General features: G+C 50.4%; 2 protein-coding genes across 3 annotated transcripts in view; one reads left to right on the forward strand and one right to left on the reverse strand.

Moving 5' to 3' along the window:
* Positions 1-2570, reverse strand: part of LOC138787857 (L-lactate dehydrogenase A chain) — a 30065-nt gene extending 27495 nt beyond the window's left edge. The window contains exon 1 of the mRNA XM_069965122.1: positions 2462-2570. The gene's annotated coding sequence lies outside the window, so the exon portion shown is untranslated. The remainder of the gene's footprint in view (positions 1-2461) is intronic.
* Positions 2571-2793: 223 nt separating this feature from the next.
* On the forward strand, positions 2794-18589 carry GTF2H1 (general transcription factor IIH subunit 1). 2 transcript variants are annotated; one of them, XM_069965120.1, is made up of 15 exons: positions 2794-2960; positions 8418-8606; positions 8862-9054; positions 9943-10105; positions 10185-10278; positions 11126-11275; positions 12877-12956; positions 13360-13487; positions 13981-14068; positions 14164-14252; positions 14962-15079; positions 15256-15346; positions 15496-15611; positions 16777-16869; positions 18274-18589. In XM_069965120.1, the coding sequence occupies exons 2-15, from the start codon at positions 8453-8455 to the stop codon at positions 18358-18360; spliced, it is 1644 nt and encodes a 547-aa protein (XP_069821221.1). In that variant the 5' UTR covers positions 2794-2960; positions 8418-8452; the 3' UTR covers positions 18361-18589. The 2 variants fall into 2 exon arrangements, with proteins under 2 accessions (XP_069821221.1, XP_069821220.1); XM_069965119.1 differs by having other exon boundaries at positions 2794-2959; positions 8438-8606.
* Positions 18590-19544: the final 955 nt, after the last annotated feature.

A 19544-nucleotide genomic window follows, 5' to 3' on the forward strand; every position in this document is an offset into this window, starting at 1 on the left:
GGCTGAAGGGGGACAGAGTGTGTGGAGGGGGGTTGAAGGGGGACAGAGTGTGTGGAGGGGGGCTGAAGGGGGACAGAGTGTGTGGAGAAGGGCTGAAGGGGGACAGAGTGTGTGGAGGGGGGCTGTAGGGGGACAGAGTGTGTGGAGGGGGGCTGAAGGGGGACAGAGTGTGTGGAGGGGGGCTGAAGGGGGACAGAGTGTGTGGAGGGGGGCTGAAGGGGGACAGAGTGTGTGGAGGGGGGCTGCAGGGGGGATAGTGTGTGGAGGGGGGCTGCAGGGGGACAGAGTGTGTGGATAAGGGCTGAAGGGGGACAGAGTGTGTGGAGGGGGGCTGCAGGGGGGATAGTGTGTGGAGGGGGGCTGCAGGGGGGATAGTGTGTGGAGGGGGGCTGCAGGGGGGATAGTGTGTGGAGGGGGGCTGCAGGGGGACAGAGTGTGTGGAGAAGGGCTGAAGGGGGACAGAGTGTGTGGAGGGGGGCTGCAGGGGGGATAGTGTGTGGAGGGGGGCTGCAGGGGGACAGAGTGTGTGGAGAAGGGCTGAAGGGGGACAGTGTGTGGAGGGGGGCTGCAGGGGGGATAGTATGTGGAGGGGGGCTGCAGGGGGGATAGTGTGTGGAGGGGGCTGCAGGGGGGATAGTGTGTGGAGGGGGGCTGCAGGGGGGATAGTGTGTGGAGGGGGGCTGCAGGGGGGATAGTGTGTGGAGGGGGGCTGCAGGGGGGATAGTGTGTGGAGGGGGGCTGCAGGGGGGATAGTGTGTGGAGGGGGGCTGCAGGGGGGATAGTGTGTGGAGGGGGGCTGCAGGGGGGATAGTGTGTGGAGGGGGGCTGCAGGGGGGATAGTGTGTGGAGGGGGGCTGCAGGGGGGATAGTGTGTGGAGGGGGGCTGCAGGGGGGATAGTGTGTGGAGGGGGGCTGCAGGGGGGATAGTGTGTGGAGGGGGGCTGCAGGGGGGATAGTGTGTGGAGGGGGGCTGCAGGGGGGATAGTGTGTGGAGGGGGGCTGCAGGGGGGATAGTGTGTGGAGGGGGGCTGCAGGGGGGATAGTGTGTGGAGGGGGGCTGCAGGGGGGATAGTGTGTGGAGGGGGGCTGCAGGGGGGATAGTGTGTGGAGGGGGGCTGCAGGGGGGATAGTGTGTGGAGGGGGGCTGCAGGGGGGATAGTGTGTGGAGGGGGGCTGCAGGGGGACAGAGTGTGTGGAGAAGGGCTGAAGGGGGACAGTGTGTGGAGGGGGGCTGCAGGGGGGATAGTATGTGGAGGGGGGCTGCAGGGGGGATAGTGTGTGGAGAGGGGCTGCAGGGGGGATAGTGTGTGGAGGGGGCTGCAGGGGGGATAGTGTGTGGAGGGGGGCTGCAGGGGGGATAGTGTGTGGAGGGGGGCTGCAGGGGGGATAGTGTGTGGAGGGGGGCTGCAGGGGGGATAGTGTGTGGAGGGGGGCTGCAGGGGGGATAGTGTGTGGAGGGGGGCTGCAGGGGGGATAGTGTGTGGAGGGGGGCTGCAGGGGGGATAGTGTGTGGAGGGGGGCTGCAGGGGGGATAGTGTGTGGAGGGGGGCTGAAGGGGGGATAGTGTGTGGAGGGGGGCTGCAGGGGGGATAGTGTGTGGAGGGGGGCTGCAGGGGGGATAGTATGTGGAGGGGGGCTGCAGGGGGGATAGTGTGTGGAGGGGGGCTGCAGGGGGACAGAGTGTGTGGAGAAGGGCTGAAGGGGGACAGTGTGTGGAGGGGGGCTGCAGGGGGGATAGTGTGTGGAGGGGGGCTGCAGGGGGGATAGTGTGTGGAGGGGGCTGCAGGGGGGATAGTGTGTGGAGGGGGGCTGCAGGGGGGATAGTGTGTGGAGGGGGGCTGCAGGGGGGATAGTGTGTGGAGGGGGGCTGCAGGGGGGATAGTGTGTGGAGGGGGGCTGCAGGGGGGATAGTGTGTGGAGGGGGGCTGAAGGGGGGATAGTGTGTGGAGGGGGGCTGCAGGGGGGATAGTGTGTGGAGGGGGGCTGCAGGGGGGATAGTATGTGGAGGGGGGCTGCAGGGGGGATAGTGTGTGGAGGGGGGCTGCAGGGGGGATAGTGTGTGGAGGGGGGCTGCAGGGGGGATAGTGTGTGGAGGGGGGCTGCAGGGGGGATAGTATGTGGAGGGGGGCTGCAGGGGGGATAGTGTGTGGAGGGGGGCTGCAGGGGGGATAGTATGTGGAGGGGGGCTGCAGGGGGGATAGTGTGTGGAGGGGGGCTGCAGGGGGGATAGTGTGTGGAGGGGGGCTGCATGTTTGGTAGGTTCAGAAGAGATGAATTGCAGCTGCAACAAGAAAGCATCATGGAGATCTGGGCCGGATGGAGACGCCTCAGATCAAAGAAGATGCCATAATACACACACAAACTATGCCATAATACACACACTGCTTCTTTTTAGCAACAACCCAAATAAATCATGGTGGGGGGGCGCTTTTATCAAGATTCGCCCTGTAGTCAAAATTACCTAGAAACTGCCCTGCTGACATCTGTGCTCTGCAACCGGTATTACACAACAATGAGACCGCAACCTGTGACTTTCCAGCTGTTGTAGAGACTGTAGCTGTCAAGGCATGCTGGGAGTGGATACAGCCGCCATTTTGTTGGAGGTTTAGGATTCCTTAGAAGCGTCAAGGTTGCTATTTTTAGCCCCACCCACCTGTACCCACGTGGTTGCAAGCGGCGAGTCGGAATGGCGAATAGTGAGGATCCCACGTGACCCAAAACCAACCAATTCGAGGCTCCGTTCTAGTGTCCAGTGAGCTTCCACATGCCGCTGGTGGCTGTCACCGGGGAACACGTGATTGCCCCTAGCCAATGAGCGGTTGAGGGTGAGCGGCTGTACGTAGGGGGTAGTTTGGACTGAACGAAGCTCCGTAGCCAGAGCAAAAGGAAGGGAAGAGGAAGCGGCGAGCGGGGCCGCCTGGGAGCATGGAGCTGCTGCCTGTGTGCGCCTAACCGGAGCGGTATGTGTCTCCATACGTCACCTGGCCTCCGCGTACACACCTAGAGACCCGCTGTGTACCTATATGTATCCATAGTGACCCCTACCTTATATGTGCTAATACACACTCCCCTATACACAGTGACAGCACCGTGTCCCGTTACCGTATACAGTCCTAAGAAGCCCCCTGTACCTTACATATTGTAATATACCGGCCTGTATATACAGGGAGAGCACTGTGCTCCCTCACCTGATCCCTACACCTGTGACAGCACCAGGTCCTTATACAGGAGACCACCCTACCATATACCTCCTAATATACCGGCCTGTATACACAGAGAGAGCACTGTGCTCCCTCACCTGATCCCTACACCTGTGACAGCACCAGGTCCTTATACAGGAGACCACCTTACCATATACCTCCTAATATACCGACCTCTATACACAGGGAGAGCACTGTGCTCCCTCACATTATCCCCACACCTGAGACAGCACCAGGTCCTTATACAGGAGACCACCTTACCATATACCTCCTAATATACCGACCTCTATACACAGGGAGAGCACTGTGCTCCCTCACCTGATCCCTACACCTGTGACCGCACCAGGTCCTTATACAATGGACCACCTTACCATATACCTCCTAATATACCGGCCTGTATATACAGGGAGAGCACTGTGCTCCCTCACATTATCCCCACACCTGTGACAGCACCAGGTCCTTATACAGGAGACCACCCTACCATATACCTCCTAATATACCGGCCTGTAAACACAGGGAGAGCACTGTGCTCCCTCACTGCCTGATCCATACACCTGAGACAGCACCAGGTCCTTATACAGGAGACCACCTTACCATATACCTCCTAATATACCGGCCTGTATATACAGGGAGAGCACTGTGCTCCCTCACTGCCTGATCCATACACCTGAGACAGCACCAGGTCCTTATACAATGGACCACCTTACCGTACACCTCCTAATATACCGACCTCTATACACAGGGAGAGCACTGTGCCCCCTCACTGCCTGATCCCTACACCTGTGACAGCACCAGGTCCTTATACAGGAGACCACCTTACCATATACCTCCTAATACACAGGAACAGCACTGTGACCCCTCACTGCCTGATCCCTACACCTGTGACAGCATTAGGTCCTTATACAGGTGACCACCTTACTGTACACCTCTTAATATACTGACCTCTATACACAGGGAGAGCACTGTGCTCCCTCACTGCCTGATCCCTACACCTGTGATAGCACCAGGTCCTTATACAATGGACCACCTTACCATATACCTCCTAATATACCGGCCTGTATATACAGGGAGAGCACTGTGCCCCCTCACATTATCCCCACACCTGTGACAGCATCAGGTACTTATACAGGAGACCAGCTTACCGTACACCTCCTAATAACCGACCTCTATACACAGGGAGAGCACTGTGCCACCTCACTGCCTGATCCCTACACCTGTGATAGCACCAGGTCCTTATACAATGGGCCACACTACCATATACCTCCTAATATACCGGCCCCTATACACAGGGAGAGCACTGTGCTCCCTCACCTGATCCCTACACCTGTGACAGCACCAGGTCCTTATACAATGGACCACCTTACCGTACACCTCCTAATATACTGACCTCTATACACAGGGAGAGCACTGTGCTCCCTCACTGCCTGATCCCTACACCTGTGATAGCACCAGGTCCTTATACAATGGACCACCTTACCATATACCTCCTAATATACCGGCCTGTATACACAGAGAGAGCACTGTGCTCCCTCACCTGATCCCTACACCTGTGACAGCACCAGGTCCTTATACAATGGACCACCTTACCATATACCTCCTAATATACCGGCCTGTATACACAGAGAGAGCACTGTGCTCCCTCACCTGATCCCTACACCTGTGACAGCACCAGGTCCTTATACAGGAGACCACCCTACCATATACCTCCTAATATACCGGCCTGTATATACAGAGAGAGCACTGTGCTCCCTCACCTGATCCCTACACCTATGACAGCACCAGGTCCTTATACAGGAGACCACGTTACCGTAAACCTCCTAATATACCGACCTCTATACACAGGGAGAGCACTGTGCCCCCTCACTGCCTGATCCCCACACCTGTGAGAGCACCAGGTCCTTATACAATGGACCACCTTACCATATACCTCCTAATATACCGGCCTGTATATACAGGGAGAGCACTGTGCCCCCTCACATTATCCCCACACCTGTGACAGCATCAGGTACTTATACAGGAGACCAGCTTACCGTACACCTCCTAATAACCGACCTCTATACACAGGGAGAGCACTGTGCCACCTCACTGCCTGATCCCTACACCTGTGATAGCACCAGGTCCTTATACAATGGGCCACACTACCATATACCTCCTAATATACCGGCCCCTATACACAGGGAGAGCACTGTGCTCCCTCACCTGATCCCTACACCTGTGACAGCACCAGGTCCTTATACAATGGACCACCTTACCGTACACCTCCTAATATACTGACCTCTATACACAGGGAGAGCACTGTGCTCCCTCACTGCCTGATCCCTACACCTGTGATAGCACCAGGTCCTTATACAATGGGCCACACTACCATATACCTCCTAATATACCGGCCCCTATACACAGGGAGAGCACTGTGCTCCCTCACCTGATCCCTACACCTGTGACAGCACCAGGTCCTTATACAATGGACCACCTTACCGTACACCTCCTAATATACCGGCCTGTATATACAGGGAGAGCACTGTGCTCCCTCACATTATCCCCACACCTATGACAGCACCAGGTCCTTATACAGGAGACCACCTTACCGTAAACCTCCTAATATACCGACCTCTATACACAGGGAGAGCACTGTGCTCCCTCACTGCCTGATCCCTACACCTGTGATAGCACCAGGTCCTTATACAGGGGACCACCTTACCATATATCTCCTAATATACCGGCCCCTATACACAGGGAGAGCACTGTGCTCCCTCACCTGATCCCTACACCTGTGACAGCACCAGGTCCTTATACAATGGACCACCTTACCGTACACCTCCTAATATACCGACCTCTATACACAGGGAGAGCACTGTGCCCCCTCACTGCCTGATCCCTACACCTGTGACAGCACCAGGTCCTTATACAGGAGACCACCTTACCATATACCTCCTAATAAACAGGAACAGCACTGTGACCCCTCACTGCCTGATCCCTACACCTGTGACAGCATTAGGTCCTTATACAGGTGACCACCTTAACGTACACCTCCTAATATACTGACCTCTATACACAGGGAGAGCACTGTGCTCCCTCACTGCCTGATCCATACACCTGTGATAGCACCAGGTCCTTATACAATGGACCACCTTACCGTACACCTCCTAATATACCGACCTCTATACACAGGGAGAGCACTGTGCTCCCCCACCTGATCCCCACACCTGTGACAGCACCAGGTCCTTATACAGGAGACCACCTTACCGTACACCTCCTAATATACCGGCCTGTATATACAGGGAGAGCACTGTGCTCCCTCACATTATCCCCACACCTATGACAGCACCAGGTCCTTATACAGGAGACCACGTTACCGTAAACCTCCTAATATACCGACCTCTATACACAGGGAGAGCACTGTGCTCCCTCACTGCCTGATCCCTACACCTGTGATAGCACCAGGTCCTTATACAATGGGCCACCCTACCATATACCTCCTAATATACCGACCACTATACACAGGGAGAGCACTGTGCTCCCTCACATTATCCCCACACCTGGGACAGCACCAGGTCCTTATACAATGGACCACCTTACCGTACACCTCCTAATATACCGGCCTCTATACACAGGGACAGCACTGTGCCACCTCACTGCCTGATTCCTACACCCGTGACAGCACCAGGTCCTTATACAATGGACCACCTTACCGTACACCTCCTAATATACCGACCTCTATACACAGAGAGAGCACTGTGCCCCCCTCACCTCCTGATCCCCACACCTGGGAGAGCACCAGTTCCTTATACAATGGACCACCTTACCGTACACCTCCTAATATACCAACCTCTATACACAGGCAAAGCACTGTGCCCCCTCACTGCCTGATCCCTACACCTGTGACAGCATCAGGTCTTTATACAGTTGACCACCTTACCATATACCTCCTAATACACAGGGACAGCACTGTGCACCCTCACCTCCTGATCCCTACACCTGGGACAGCACCAGGTCCTTATACAGGAGACCACCTTACCATATACCTCCTAATACACAGGGAGAGCACTGTGCTGCCTCACTGCCTGATCTCCACACCTGTGACAGCCCCAGATCATTATACAATGGACCACCTTACCATATACCTCCTAATACACCGCCCCTATACACAGGCACAGCACCTTGTCCTATTGATATGTAAAGTCCTCAGAAGACCCCTGTACCTTATATATTGTAATACGCCATAGGGACAGCACTGTGCCCTCTTACATTATATTAGTATCCTGGTCTCTATGCCTGTGACAGCACCAGGTTCTAATCCTATAGGATCAATGGAGACCAACACTTTATATGTCATAACACATAGTCCACCCTGTCCTGTCAAAAGCCTTGTGTACCTTATATATTGTAATATACAGTTCTCTATACACAGGGACAGCACTGTGTCCCCTCACCGCCTGATCCCTACACCTGTGCCAGCACCAGGTCCTTATACAGGAGACCACCTTATCCTACACCTCCTAATACACCGCCCTCTATACACAGAGAAAGCACTGTGCCCATTTACCTTATATTCTTACCCTGATTCCCTTTACCTGTGGCAGCATCAGTACTAATACTGGAAACCTCCTTACCGTATACCGTAGTGCAAACCCCTAACTTGTGGCTCTATAGCCGTTCTATAACTACAACCCCCATCATGGGAGCTGATTGGTTCTGCTCCTCCTTACATCAGTAGTCACACACCTCCCCCTCTATTTCTCTCCTCTGTGTTATTACTCAGCAGTTCTCCCCCATAGACATCTTCATCTTTGTCTCGTGACTCATTTATAGCTCGGGATTAATGATCAGTAATGATCTGCAGCCGGGAGACGCTCAGGATCTTCTCCTGTGGATACTCTGCGCTCCAGGCACTTTACATGAAGCCGGCACCTCGGTCTAGATGGTAAAGGGTCTTAGTGATGATAGATACTACTAATGGAGTTCCCCTTTAAGGCCTCATCTATTCTTAAAAGGTAGTCACCTTTGTGACACTTTATTTTCAAAACTACAACTCCCATCATGCCCTGACAGCCTTCGGCTGTCAGGGCATGATGGGAATTGTAGTTTTGCACTGCCGTTTCCCAGCCCATCACTCTCATCGTCGTCCTGTATAATCTTGCAGCTGACACGGTTCTTATCCTCGCTTCTTACCATGACTCATCAGATTATCTGAGACTAATACACGTTGTTCCTCACCAGCCTTGTCATTGTCACCCGCGGCGCCCGTCTCCAGCATGGCTACGTCCTCAGAAGAAGTGTTACTGATCGTCAAGAAGGTGCGCCAGAAAAAACAAGATGGGGCCCTATACCTGATGGCCGAAAGGGTGGCCTGGGCGCCCGAGGGGAAGGACCGGTTCACTGTCAGCCACATGTATGGAGACATCAAGTGTGAGTATCGTCATTGAATAGACTGGTGCATTATGAGTAGGCACGCCAATTTACTAAAGAGCAGATTTAAAGGTTAGAAAAAGCTAGCCGCTTTCTTCCAGAAACAGCGCCACTCCTGTCCTCAATTTGGGTGCAGTATTACATTGAAGCGAATGGAGCTGAACTGTTGTTTTTGTAAGAGAGTAGCTGTGTTTGCTTATCCCAGATACCCCTACTACAGTGTATGACCTCCCTGTATATGCCCCCCCCCCCTAGGTCAGAAAATCAGCCCCGATGGCAAAGCGAAAGTCCAGCTTCAGCTTGTCCTGCACACAGGAGAGACCACAAACTTCCATTTCTCTAATGAAAGCACAGCAATAAAGGAGAGGGACGCCGTGAAAGAGCTGCTGCAGCAGCTGCTCCCCAAGTTCAAGAAGAAGGCCAACAAGGAACTAGAGGAAAAGAACAGGTGAGGACTCTATGCTGACTCAATTGTTTAGGGTCTCTTGTCTCCAGTCTTGTGTTCAGGTTCTACAGCTTTCTGATATACACCAGTCACCATACAGCAAACACCATAAACCTGTGATGTGCCCCCCTGACGCTATAGCTCAGTGATATTTCCCCCTGGGTCTGGACCCCATAGCCCTGGGATATGTCCCCCCAGGGTCTGGACCCCATAGCCCTGTGATGTCCCCCCCAGACCCCATAGCCCTCTAATGTGTCCCCCCGGACCCCATAGCCCTGTGATGTGTCCTCCCCCTCCTGGACCCCATAGTACACTCATGTGTCCCCCCAGACCCCATATCCCTGTGATGTGCGGCCTCCATGTTTCTCCAGCTCATCCCACAGATGATCGGATTGGAATCTTGAGTCACCATCTTGATCTCTTCGCTCTGCAGTGCGGCCTCCAAGGCATTATCTGCTGCCATTAGGGGTCCCGTTGCCATAGAGTGGGGGTACTTGGTGTATACAATGGTTAGGTAGGTGGTCTGTGTCAAAGTAACATCCACATGATGCCAGGACACAAGGTCTCCAGCAGAACATTGCCCATCACACTGCCCCCGCCATCTTGTCTTCTTCCCATCCTTGTGCCATCTCATCCCTTGGTAAGTGACGCACATGCACCCGGCCGTCCACATGATGGAGGATGTGACCCATCAGACCAGGTGCTTCCTTCTATTGCTCCATGCTCCGTCTCTGTTCCCCATTGTAAATGCTATCGGGGGTGGACAGGGTCACATGGGCTATGACCGGTCTACAGCGAGCTGCCATGTCCTGTGTCATCCGAGTCCTCTCCATTACAGCCTGCTTTACAGCTGTTTTACAGCAGCTCACGCACACATCATTGTCTCCTTAGGATGCTGAAGGAGGACCCGGTGCTGTTCCAGCTCTACAAGGATCTGGTGGTCAGTCAGGTGATCAGCGCTGAGGAGTTCTGGGCGAACCGTCTGAGCCTGAACTCCTTGGAGAACAGTCTGTCCAACAACAAGCAGGACGTGGGAATCTCCGCAGCCTTCCTGGTGAGTTATTGGGGGGATGTCAGGTATAGCAAATGAATTGGGGGGCTACAAATAAATTCTGACCTTTTCCTTTGCTAAGGCCGATGTTCGACCCCAGACTGACGGATGCAACGGCCTGAGATATAACCTGACACTGGACATCATCGAGTCCATATTCCGCACATATCCGGCAGGTGGGATGTCAGCTGCTCATTGTGATACCATCTAGGAGGAGGGACGGTGACAGCCACACAGTCTAGGAGGAGGGACAGTGACAGCCATACAGTCTAGGAGGAGGGACAGTGACAGCCATACAGTCTAGGAGGAGGGACAGTGACAGCCATACAGTCTAGGAGGAGGGACGGTGACAGCCACACAGTCTAGGAGGAGGGACGGTGACAGCCATACGGTCTAGGAGGAGGGACAGTGACAGCCATACAGTCTAGGAGGAGGGAGAGTGACAGCCATAAAGTCTAGGAGGAGGGAGAGTGACAGCCATACAGTCTAGGAGGAGGAAGAGTGACAGCCATACAGTCTAGGAGATGGGCGGTTGACAGCCATACAATCTAGGAGGACGGACGGTGACACGCATACAGTCCAGGAGGAGGGACAGCGATACCATACAGTCTAGGAGGAGGGAGAGTGACAGCCATACAGTCTAGGAGGAGGAGCGGTGACAGCCATACAGTCTAAAAGGAGGGGTGGTGACAGCCATACAGTCTAGGAGGAGGGACTGTGACAGCCATACAGTCTAAAAGGAGGAACGGTGACAGCCATACAGTCTAAAAGGAGGAACGGTGACAGCCATACAGTCTAAAAGGAGGAGCGGTGACAGCCACACAGTCTAGGAGGAGGAGCGGTGACAGCCACACAGTCTAGGAGGAGGGGTGGTGACAGCCATACAGTCTGGGAGGAGGGACGGTGACAGCCACACAGTCTAGGAGGAGGAGCGGTGACAGCCACACAGTCTAGGAGGAGGGGCGGTGACAACCAGACTGAGAAGTGACCTTCCTTGTAACCTCGTCCTCGGTTCTTTTGCAGTGAAGCTGAAATACGATGAGAACGTTCCCCACAACATGACAGAGAAAGAGTTCTGGACGCGTTTTTTTCAGTCCCATTATTTCCATAGAGATCGGCTCAACACTGGATCCAAAGACTTGTTTGTGGAGTGCGCCAAACTGGACGAGAAAGGTCAGTGCTTCTTTGTATATCTTCAACCTTCAACTTGTGTACAAGTCAGTACCCACACAGTCAGTCTTACATACTCTATAAATTCAGCAGTGAGTCATAGTGAAGAGCAGAAGGTTCCTCCTCCCTGCTATAATTGCAATGGCCGCCATATTTATCTATCCTCTTATAGTTATGTATAGGGAGATGTAACTGTGACTTCTGTATGACCTAATCACTGCTGCTGGGTAGGGAAGTGAATCCTGCGCTGGGTATGCATTAGGGAAGTGCAGTTGCACAGGGGACTGACTGACTGACTGACTTAGTATTAGTTGGAAGAACAATGAAGTGAACAAACACGCTTAATAAAACAAAACTCTAAAACACATACCATGGCGCTGTTCATGGCTTTTATTGAGGAAACATCCACAGTGCAGGGAGAAAAAGTCATCCCTTTAGAGCTACTTGAATTACCTGCAGTACCAGGCTCTGCCTCCAGCACATGTATAGCGATATATACTGGGTAAAAATTGAAGTGGACATATTGGTTGCTGGAACACAAGGGGTTCAGAGGATCAGACCCCTACCATTCTGATATCAGTGACAGCTCACCCCCCCACTGTTCTGATACTAGTGACAGCTGCCTCCCACTGTTCTGTTACCGGTGACAGCTGACTCCCACCGTGCTGTTAATAGTGACAGCTGACCCCCAACGTTCTGTTACCAGTGACAGCTGACCCCCAACGTTCTGTTACCAGTGACAGCTGACCCCCACTATTCTTATATTGGTGACAGCTGACCCCCACCGTTCTTATATCAGTGACAGCTCACCTCCACCGTTCTTATATCAGTGACAGCTCACCCCCACCGTTCTTATATCAGTGACAGCTCACCCCCCCCCCCACCGTTCTGTTACCGTGACAGCTGACCCCCGCCGTTCTGTTACCGTGACAGCTGACCCCCGCCGTTCTGTTACCGTGACAGCTGACCCCCGCCGTTCTGTTACCAGTGACAGCTGACCCCCACCGCTCTGATACCAGTGACAGCTGACCCCCGCCGTTCTGTTACCAGTGACAGCTGACCCCCGCCGTTCTGTTACCAGTGACAGCTGACCCCCACTATTGTTATATTGGTGACAGCTGACCCCCACCGCTCTGTTACCAGTGACAGCTGACCCCCACCGTTCTGATATCAGTGACAGCTGACCCCCACCGTTCTGATATCAGTGACAGCTGACCCCCACCGTTCTGATATCAGTGACAGCTGACGCCCACCGTTCTGATATCAGTGACAGCTGACCCCCACCGCTCTGTTACCAGTGACAGCTGACCCCCACCGCTCTGTTACCAGTGACAGCTGACCCCCACCGCTCTGTTACCAGTGACAGCTGACCCCCACCGCTCTGTTACCAGTGACAGCTGACCCCCACCGCTCTGTTACCAGTGACAGCTGACCCCCACCGCTCTGTTACCAGTGACAGCTGACCCCCACCGCTCTGTTACCAGTGACAGCTGACCCCCACCGCTCTGTTACCAGTGACAGCTGACCCCCACCGCTCTGTTACCAGTGACAGCTGATCGCTGGAAAACCCTCTTTCCTCCGTATAATAATTGATCTGTTTTTAGGTCTGAAATCTTTGGTCTCCCAAGGGGTAAAGAATCCGATGTTAGATTTAACGTCTCTGGAAGACAAGTGTCTCGATGAGGTAAGACCACAGGCAGTAATAAATAGTCTGCATGTCTTGAGGGTTTATACTCTATACTCCCATCATGCCTAGACAGTCAATGCTTTAGCTGTCCAGGCATGATGGGAGTTGTAGTTTTGCAACAGCTGGAGAGCCAAGGTTCCCTACCCCTGCTCTATACACTATATATGATCTGTTTGCTGGAAGAGTAGGTCATTGTTTCGCCACTAGATGGCAGCAGAGCCTCTTACTGTGTTGTTGATACAGCCAGTCTAGCAGTGGTGACCAACCTTCTCAGGAAATTCAGTCTAACTTGATTATTTTGAGTAGAAGCCATGTTGTTTGTCCTCCTGCAGAGTCAGGTGACTGCTTTGGTCATGTGATGGTATAGATATAAGAGCCGCCATCTGTCTTCTCATTTCAGGGATACGGGATTTCATCTGTGCCATCAACTTCAAATGCAAAGTCTGTGAAGGAGAATAGCAACGCGGCCATCATCAAACGATTTAACCACCACAGTGCCATGGTGCTGGCAGCGGGACTCCGAAAAGAGTAAGTGTAACCTCCTGAGTGACAGCAAACACGGGAAACCTAATCCGCCCATAGACAGAAAACTGATGTTTTCCTGCAGCCGCCACTGGAGGACACACACTGTATGGTTATATTTTGAACTGTGCATTATCATTGTATGCAGTGAGCTCCCCCTAGTGGTGGCTTCAGGCAATTAAAAAAACTGATTTTCAACCATATTATAGTAACCCCTATGTAATTACAAAAATAAATAAATAAATTTGATATATATATATATATATATATATATATATATATATATATATATATATATATATATATATATTAGTGGGTGCTGGCTTCTCTTAGTGGCCAGGATATTGTAGATTAGGTCAGTCCTGACCATTTGACCCCTTAAAGGGGTTGTTCACCATTTTTTATTCCCTTCAAACATTTTTGGTGAACAACCCCTTTAAATGCTGTAGTATAGATTATATGATCTAAAGAATGACTGAAATTTTTTTTTATTTTCCAGAGAAGCACAAAATGACCAATACAGCGAGACAAGTAGCACAGATGGCAACTCCAGAGACTCTGACTTCTTCCAGCCTCCTGTAAAGAAGGTAAGAAATGAGGGTGGCACCTCAGTATTCTGCCTGCGTGTGATTTCTCACCATTGATCTGCCATATGTACGTGGACCATTGTCCATTGTTGCAGGTGAAGTTGCAGGAGGCCATAGACTACGAAGACTTAGAAGAACGTAATGGTATCAAACCAATAGCACTTAACCTCAAGAAATCAGATAGGTGAGTGGTAAATTCTCAGATGATGCACGGCCTTAAAGGGATTATCCAGCTAGAATCTTTCTTACAAAACAACTGGTGTCAGAAAGTTAAATAGATTTGTAATTTTCTTCTTTTTAAAAATTTTTAGTCTCCCAGTACTTATCAGCCGCTGTATGTTCTGCAGGAAGTGGTGTTTTCTTTCCGGTCTGACACAGTGCTCTCTCTCTTCTGCCACCTCTGTCCATGTCAGGAACTGTCCAGAGCAGTAGTGGATTTCTATGGGGATTTGCTGCTGCTCTGGACAGAGGTGGCAGCAGAGAGCACTGTTTTAGACTGGCAAGAATCCACCACTTCCTGCAGGGCATACAGCAGCTGATAAGTGCTTGAGAGTTTTAAATAGAAGTAAATTATTAATCTATTTAAGTTTCTGAAACCAGTTGATTTGATAAAGATTTTCACTGGAGTACCCCTTAAAATGAATTTTCCAGGATTAGAAAATACACAGCTACTTTCTTGCGAAAACAGCACCACCCCTGTCCTCAGGTTGTGTAGGGTATTAATGTTCAGCTCTATTCACTTCAATGAGCTGCAAACCCCCCCACACGCCCAAACCAAGGACAAGAGAATTGCCATTTCTGGAAGAAAGCAGCCATGTTTTTTAAAGCCTGGATTACTACTTTACTGCTTTTCTGTCGGCCATATTGACTGTTTTTTATCTTTATTTCTCCAGGTATTACCATGGTCCAACCCCGGTCCACTCCCAGCAATATACAACCAGTCAGGATATTATTAACTCCCTTAATAGTATTAAACATCAAATGGAAAACTATGTACCAAGACTAACTCAGGTGGGTGCACTGAGGCCGGGGTGGGGGACATCCGAGCATGATGGGAGTTGTAGTTTAGCATCAGCTGGAGGGTTGAAGGTTCCCCATTCCTGCTTATTATTCTTGTTACACCCTGTGCATTGAGCATGCACTGTATATAGTCCATGTTACATATCATATCTATATTCACTATCTAGGTTCTTACAAACAGTGCTGCTAGTAGTACAATCTCTGCTTTGTCCCCTGGAGGAGCATTGATGCAAGGAGGGAGCCAGCAAGCCATAAACCGTAAGTGTTCGCCCCGCCCCGTCCTGGTGTATAAGAGTCCATCCAGCGCTCCATTACATTGGTGACCCCATAGTACAGGGAGAACCGCAGCCCCTCTGTGGTCACTGGTATTTACTGTATGTGCTGAATGAGGTGTCTGTCCCTTTTAGAGATGGTGCCAAATGACATCCAGTCTGAGCTGAAGCACTTATACGTGGCGGTGGGGGAGCTTCTGCGTCATTTCTGGTCCTGCTTCCCTGTCAACAGCCCCTTCTTAGAGGAAAAGGTAAGTGTGCCCCCCTCCCCCATCAGTAATACTTTGTACAGTAAGCACCTGGGGTCAGATTCTAGTGTCCTGCAGCTGTAGTTATGGAGGTGGAGCTGCTGTATGTAGGGTAACAAACACTGCTGATTGGCTAACTCAAAGTTTCTTCCCTATGTCACTTTTAGCAGATGACCGGCACAGTAACTCCTAAAGCTCCTCCCCTATGTCACTTTTAGCAGATGACAGGCGCAGTAACTCCTAAAGCTCCTCCCCTGTGTCACTTTTAGCAGATGACCGACACAGTAACTCCTAAAGCTCCTCCCCTATGTCACTTTTAGCAGATGACAAGCGCAGTAACTCCTAAAGCTCTTCCCCTGTGTCACTTTTAGCGGATGACAGGTACAGTAACTCCTTAAGCTCCTCCCCTATGTCACTTTTAGCTAGATGACCGATGCAGTAACTTACAAAGTTACTCCCATATGTCACTTTTAGCTAGATGACCAATGCAGTAACTCACAAAGCTCCTCCCTCATGTCACTTTTAGCGGATGACAGGCACAGTAACTCCTAAAGCTCCTTCCCTATGTCACTTTTAGCGGATGACAGGCACATTAACACCTAACGCTCCTCCCCTATGTCATTTTTAGCTAGATGGCCAATGCAGTAACTCACAAAGCTCCTCCCATATGACACTTACTTTTAGCTGGATTACGCTTTTAGGCCCTCTTTACAGAAAGAAAAAGATAAAGCAACAAAAACCATAATAAGGATGCGTCTTGTTCCACGTATCATCATGCGTCCACTTTGTACATTGGTAGCGATAACAGACGTACGGTGATAATACTTATATTACAAAATAGTATTAAAAAAAAGCCAAAATAACTCTGTACCCCGGGAAGAAGAAAAGCATGATATGAAATACGATATTACACTCCATACTGTTTGTGAACAATTTGGTGGAAGGACTAAGGACATGTTCACACTGAGGAATAGGCGAGGGATGTCGGGCTGAATCCGCTCTTGATTTTACGCGGATTCCGCTTGAAATTCTGCCTATAAAATATGTACAGAGCAATGTCTCATTGTGGTGTGCAATAGGAGATCTGCCCTGTTGTTCAAACGGCAGAATTTACGTGCAGATTGTTCCCCCTTTGTCGGCTCGGTCTCACTGTCTGTCTGTTTTTCAGCTTATAAAGATGAGGAGTAACCTAGAAAGGTTCCAGGTCACCAAGCTGTGTCCATTCCAGGAGAAGGTGAAGAAGCTCTACCTTAGCACAAACGTGAGTCCTGCCTGACGGCCGCTTATTCTCCATCTCTTAAAGGGATTAGGGCTTGCTTCCAAAAACAGCGCCACTCCTGTCCTCAGGTTGTGTGTGGTATTACAACTCCCATTCACTTCAATAGAACTAAGCTGTGGAACCCAAACTGTGGAGAAGAGTGGAAGGGATGTTTTGTTCTAATACTGCTTAAACCCTTTAAGAGGGGTTTCTTTTTTCTTTTTTTCTTTTTTTTTTAAACCTTAAGGTGCAGGACGGTCATGAAATCTATTATTGCTTAGTGTACTTCCAGTACTACCATGTGTTCTGCATAGAGATCTCACCTGTAATCTGCATGGAGTATGGTAGTTATGAGCTGCAGGATTACAGTGAAATAGTGAGTGCAGCTCTGGAGTATAATACAGGATGTAACTCAGGATCAGTAATGTAATGTATGTACACAGTGACCCCACCAGCAGAATAGTGAGTGCAGCTCTGGAGTATAATAAAGGATGTAACTCGGGATCAGTAATGTAATGTATGTACACAGTGACCCCACCAGCAGAATAGTGAGTGCAGCTCTGGAGTATAATACTGGATGTAACTCAGGATCAGTAATGTAATGTATGTACACAGTGACCCCACCAGCAGAATAGTGAGTGTAGCTCTGGGGTATAATACTGGATGTAACTCAGGATCAGTAATGTAATGTATGTACACAGTGACCCCACCAGCAGAATAGTGAGTGTAGCTCTGGGGTATAATACAGGATGTAACTCAGGATCAGTAATGTAATGTATGTACACAGTGACCCCACCAGCAGAATAGTGAGTGCAGCTCTGGAGTATAATAAAGGATGTAACTCGGGATCAGTAATGTAATGTATGTACACAGTGACCCCACCAGCAGAATAGTGAGTGCAGCTCTGGAGTATAATACTGGATGTAACTCAGGATCAGTAATGTAATGTATGTACACAGTGACCCCACCAGCAGAATAGTGAGTGCAGCTCTGGAGTATAATACAGGATGTAACTCAGGATCAGTAATGTAATGTATGTACACAGTGACCCCACCAGCAGAATAGTGAGTGCAGCTCTGGGGAATAATACAGGATGTAACTCAGGATCAGTAATGTAATGTATGTACACAGTGACCCCACCAGCAGAATAGTGAGTGCAGCTCTGGAGTATAATACAGGATGTAACTCAGGATCAGTAATGTAATGTATGTACACAGTGACCCCACCAGCAGAATAGTGAGTGCAGCTCTGGGGAATAATACAGGATGTAACTCAGGATCAGTAATGTATGTACACAGTGACCCCACCAGCAGAATAGTGAGTGCAGCTCTGGAGTATAATACAGGATATAGCTCAGGATCAGTAATGTAATTGCTCTGACCCTGTGATCCCCGCCTCCTCTTGCAGCTCACGAGTCACTTAGAAGAAATGCTTCAGACGGCCTACAACAAGTTTCAGATGTGGCAGTCCCGCAGGATGTTGAAGAAGACGTGATGTTTTCTTTGAAAAAAAGAAAAAAAAGAAAAAAGGAAAAACAAAAAACCCCACAAAACTGGGCGAACCCATATAGAAGAAAACAATACAAACCCCCTAAGACCTGGCAGACGTGCGCGGGGCGGTGGTGCCACAGTGGTCGGGACTCGCTCAGTCCTTGGCGCTGAACAGCAGGAGAAGCGACAACATAACCGAGTCTTAAAGGAACCAAAACTTTTTTCTATTCATACGGCGCTGGGAAGATCCTTACAGTTCTGGCTACCTTCCCATCTGACACCTCTCGGTCTTTGATAGATTTTAGTTCACCTTTGTATCTAATAGTTTTAGAAAAAAAAAAATTTGTGTTTGGAATTTTTTTCTTGGAAAAATTTTGAAAACTAATTTCCCCCCCTTCCAAAGACCAGAGGGTCACTTGCACTGCCGGGTCGGAGTCTCGTCTTATTTCTGTATGCAAATCACTAGATACTGTCTGTCCTTATGGGTCGAGACGGCCGAGGGGAGAAAACACTAAAAAAAAAATAATAATAAAAACTCACGCTTTTCACACCATTCCTGGGAGATTGGGGTTGAGGCCGCAGAGTCTTCTCCTCTAGACTGTTACGGTACAGTCGGCGACTTGATAATCATTGGCCACTGAGGAAGGTGACCGCCAGATCAGCAAGCCAAGCCTGTGCCATAGACGTCCATGTCGTCCTCGGAGAAGGTTTCTACGTCGTCCTCTCCTTGCTGGCGACTCTATTATCTATGCAGATGGGACGGTGACGTGGAAAGTTCGAAACTTTTTTTTTTTTTTTTTGCTCCATTTTGCTGTATTCAGATTTCGGCATGTTTGTTGTCCCCTCCCCCTCCCTCCAGACAGACGACCGACCACGACGACGATGATGATTATCAATTTTTTTTTAATTATTATTATTATTGTGGGTGCGTATGAACTATGAACTTTGTGTCACTGGACAGCTGTGAGCCAGGATCTGTCACTTGAAGTGTTGCACATGGATTCCTCGTTATGCAGCCAACTTTACAGATCTCCTATGACTTTTTGTTTTTGTTTTTTTATATATATATAAAAATAAAAAATTCCTAATATCCCCTGGTGTGGACGTCTGTCTTACAGGGTAGCGGAGCCCAGATACTGCAGTGTTGTTAGAAGGGTGATGCCCAGATACTGCACGGTGACGTAGCAG

Source organism: Dendropsophus ebraccatus, chromosome 4, assembly GCF_027789765.1.
Source record: "Dendropsophus ebraccatus isolate aDenEbr1 chromosome 4, aDenEbr1.pat, whole genome shotgun sequence".
Lineage (NCBI taxonomy): Eukaryota > Metazoa > Chordata > Amphibia > Anura > Hylidae > Dendropsophus > Dendropsophus ebraccatus.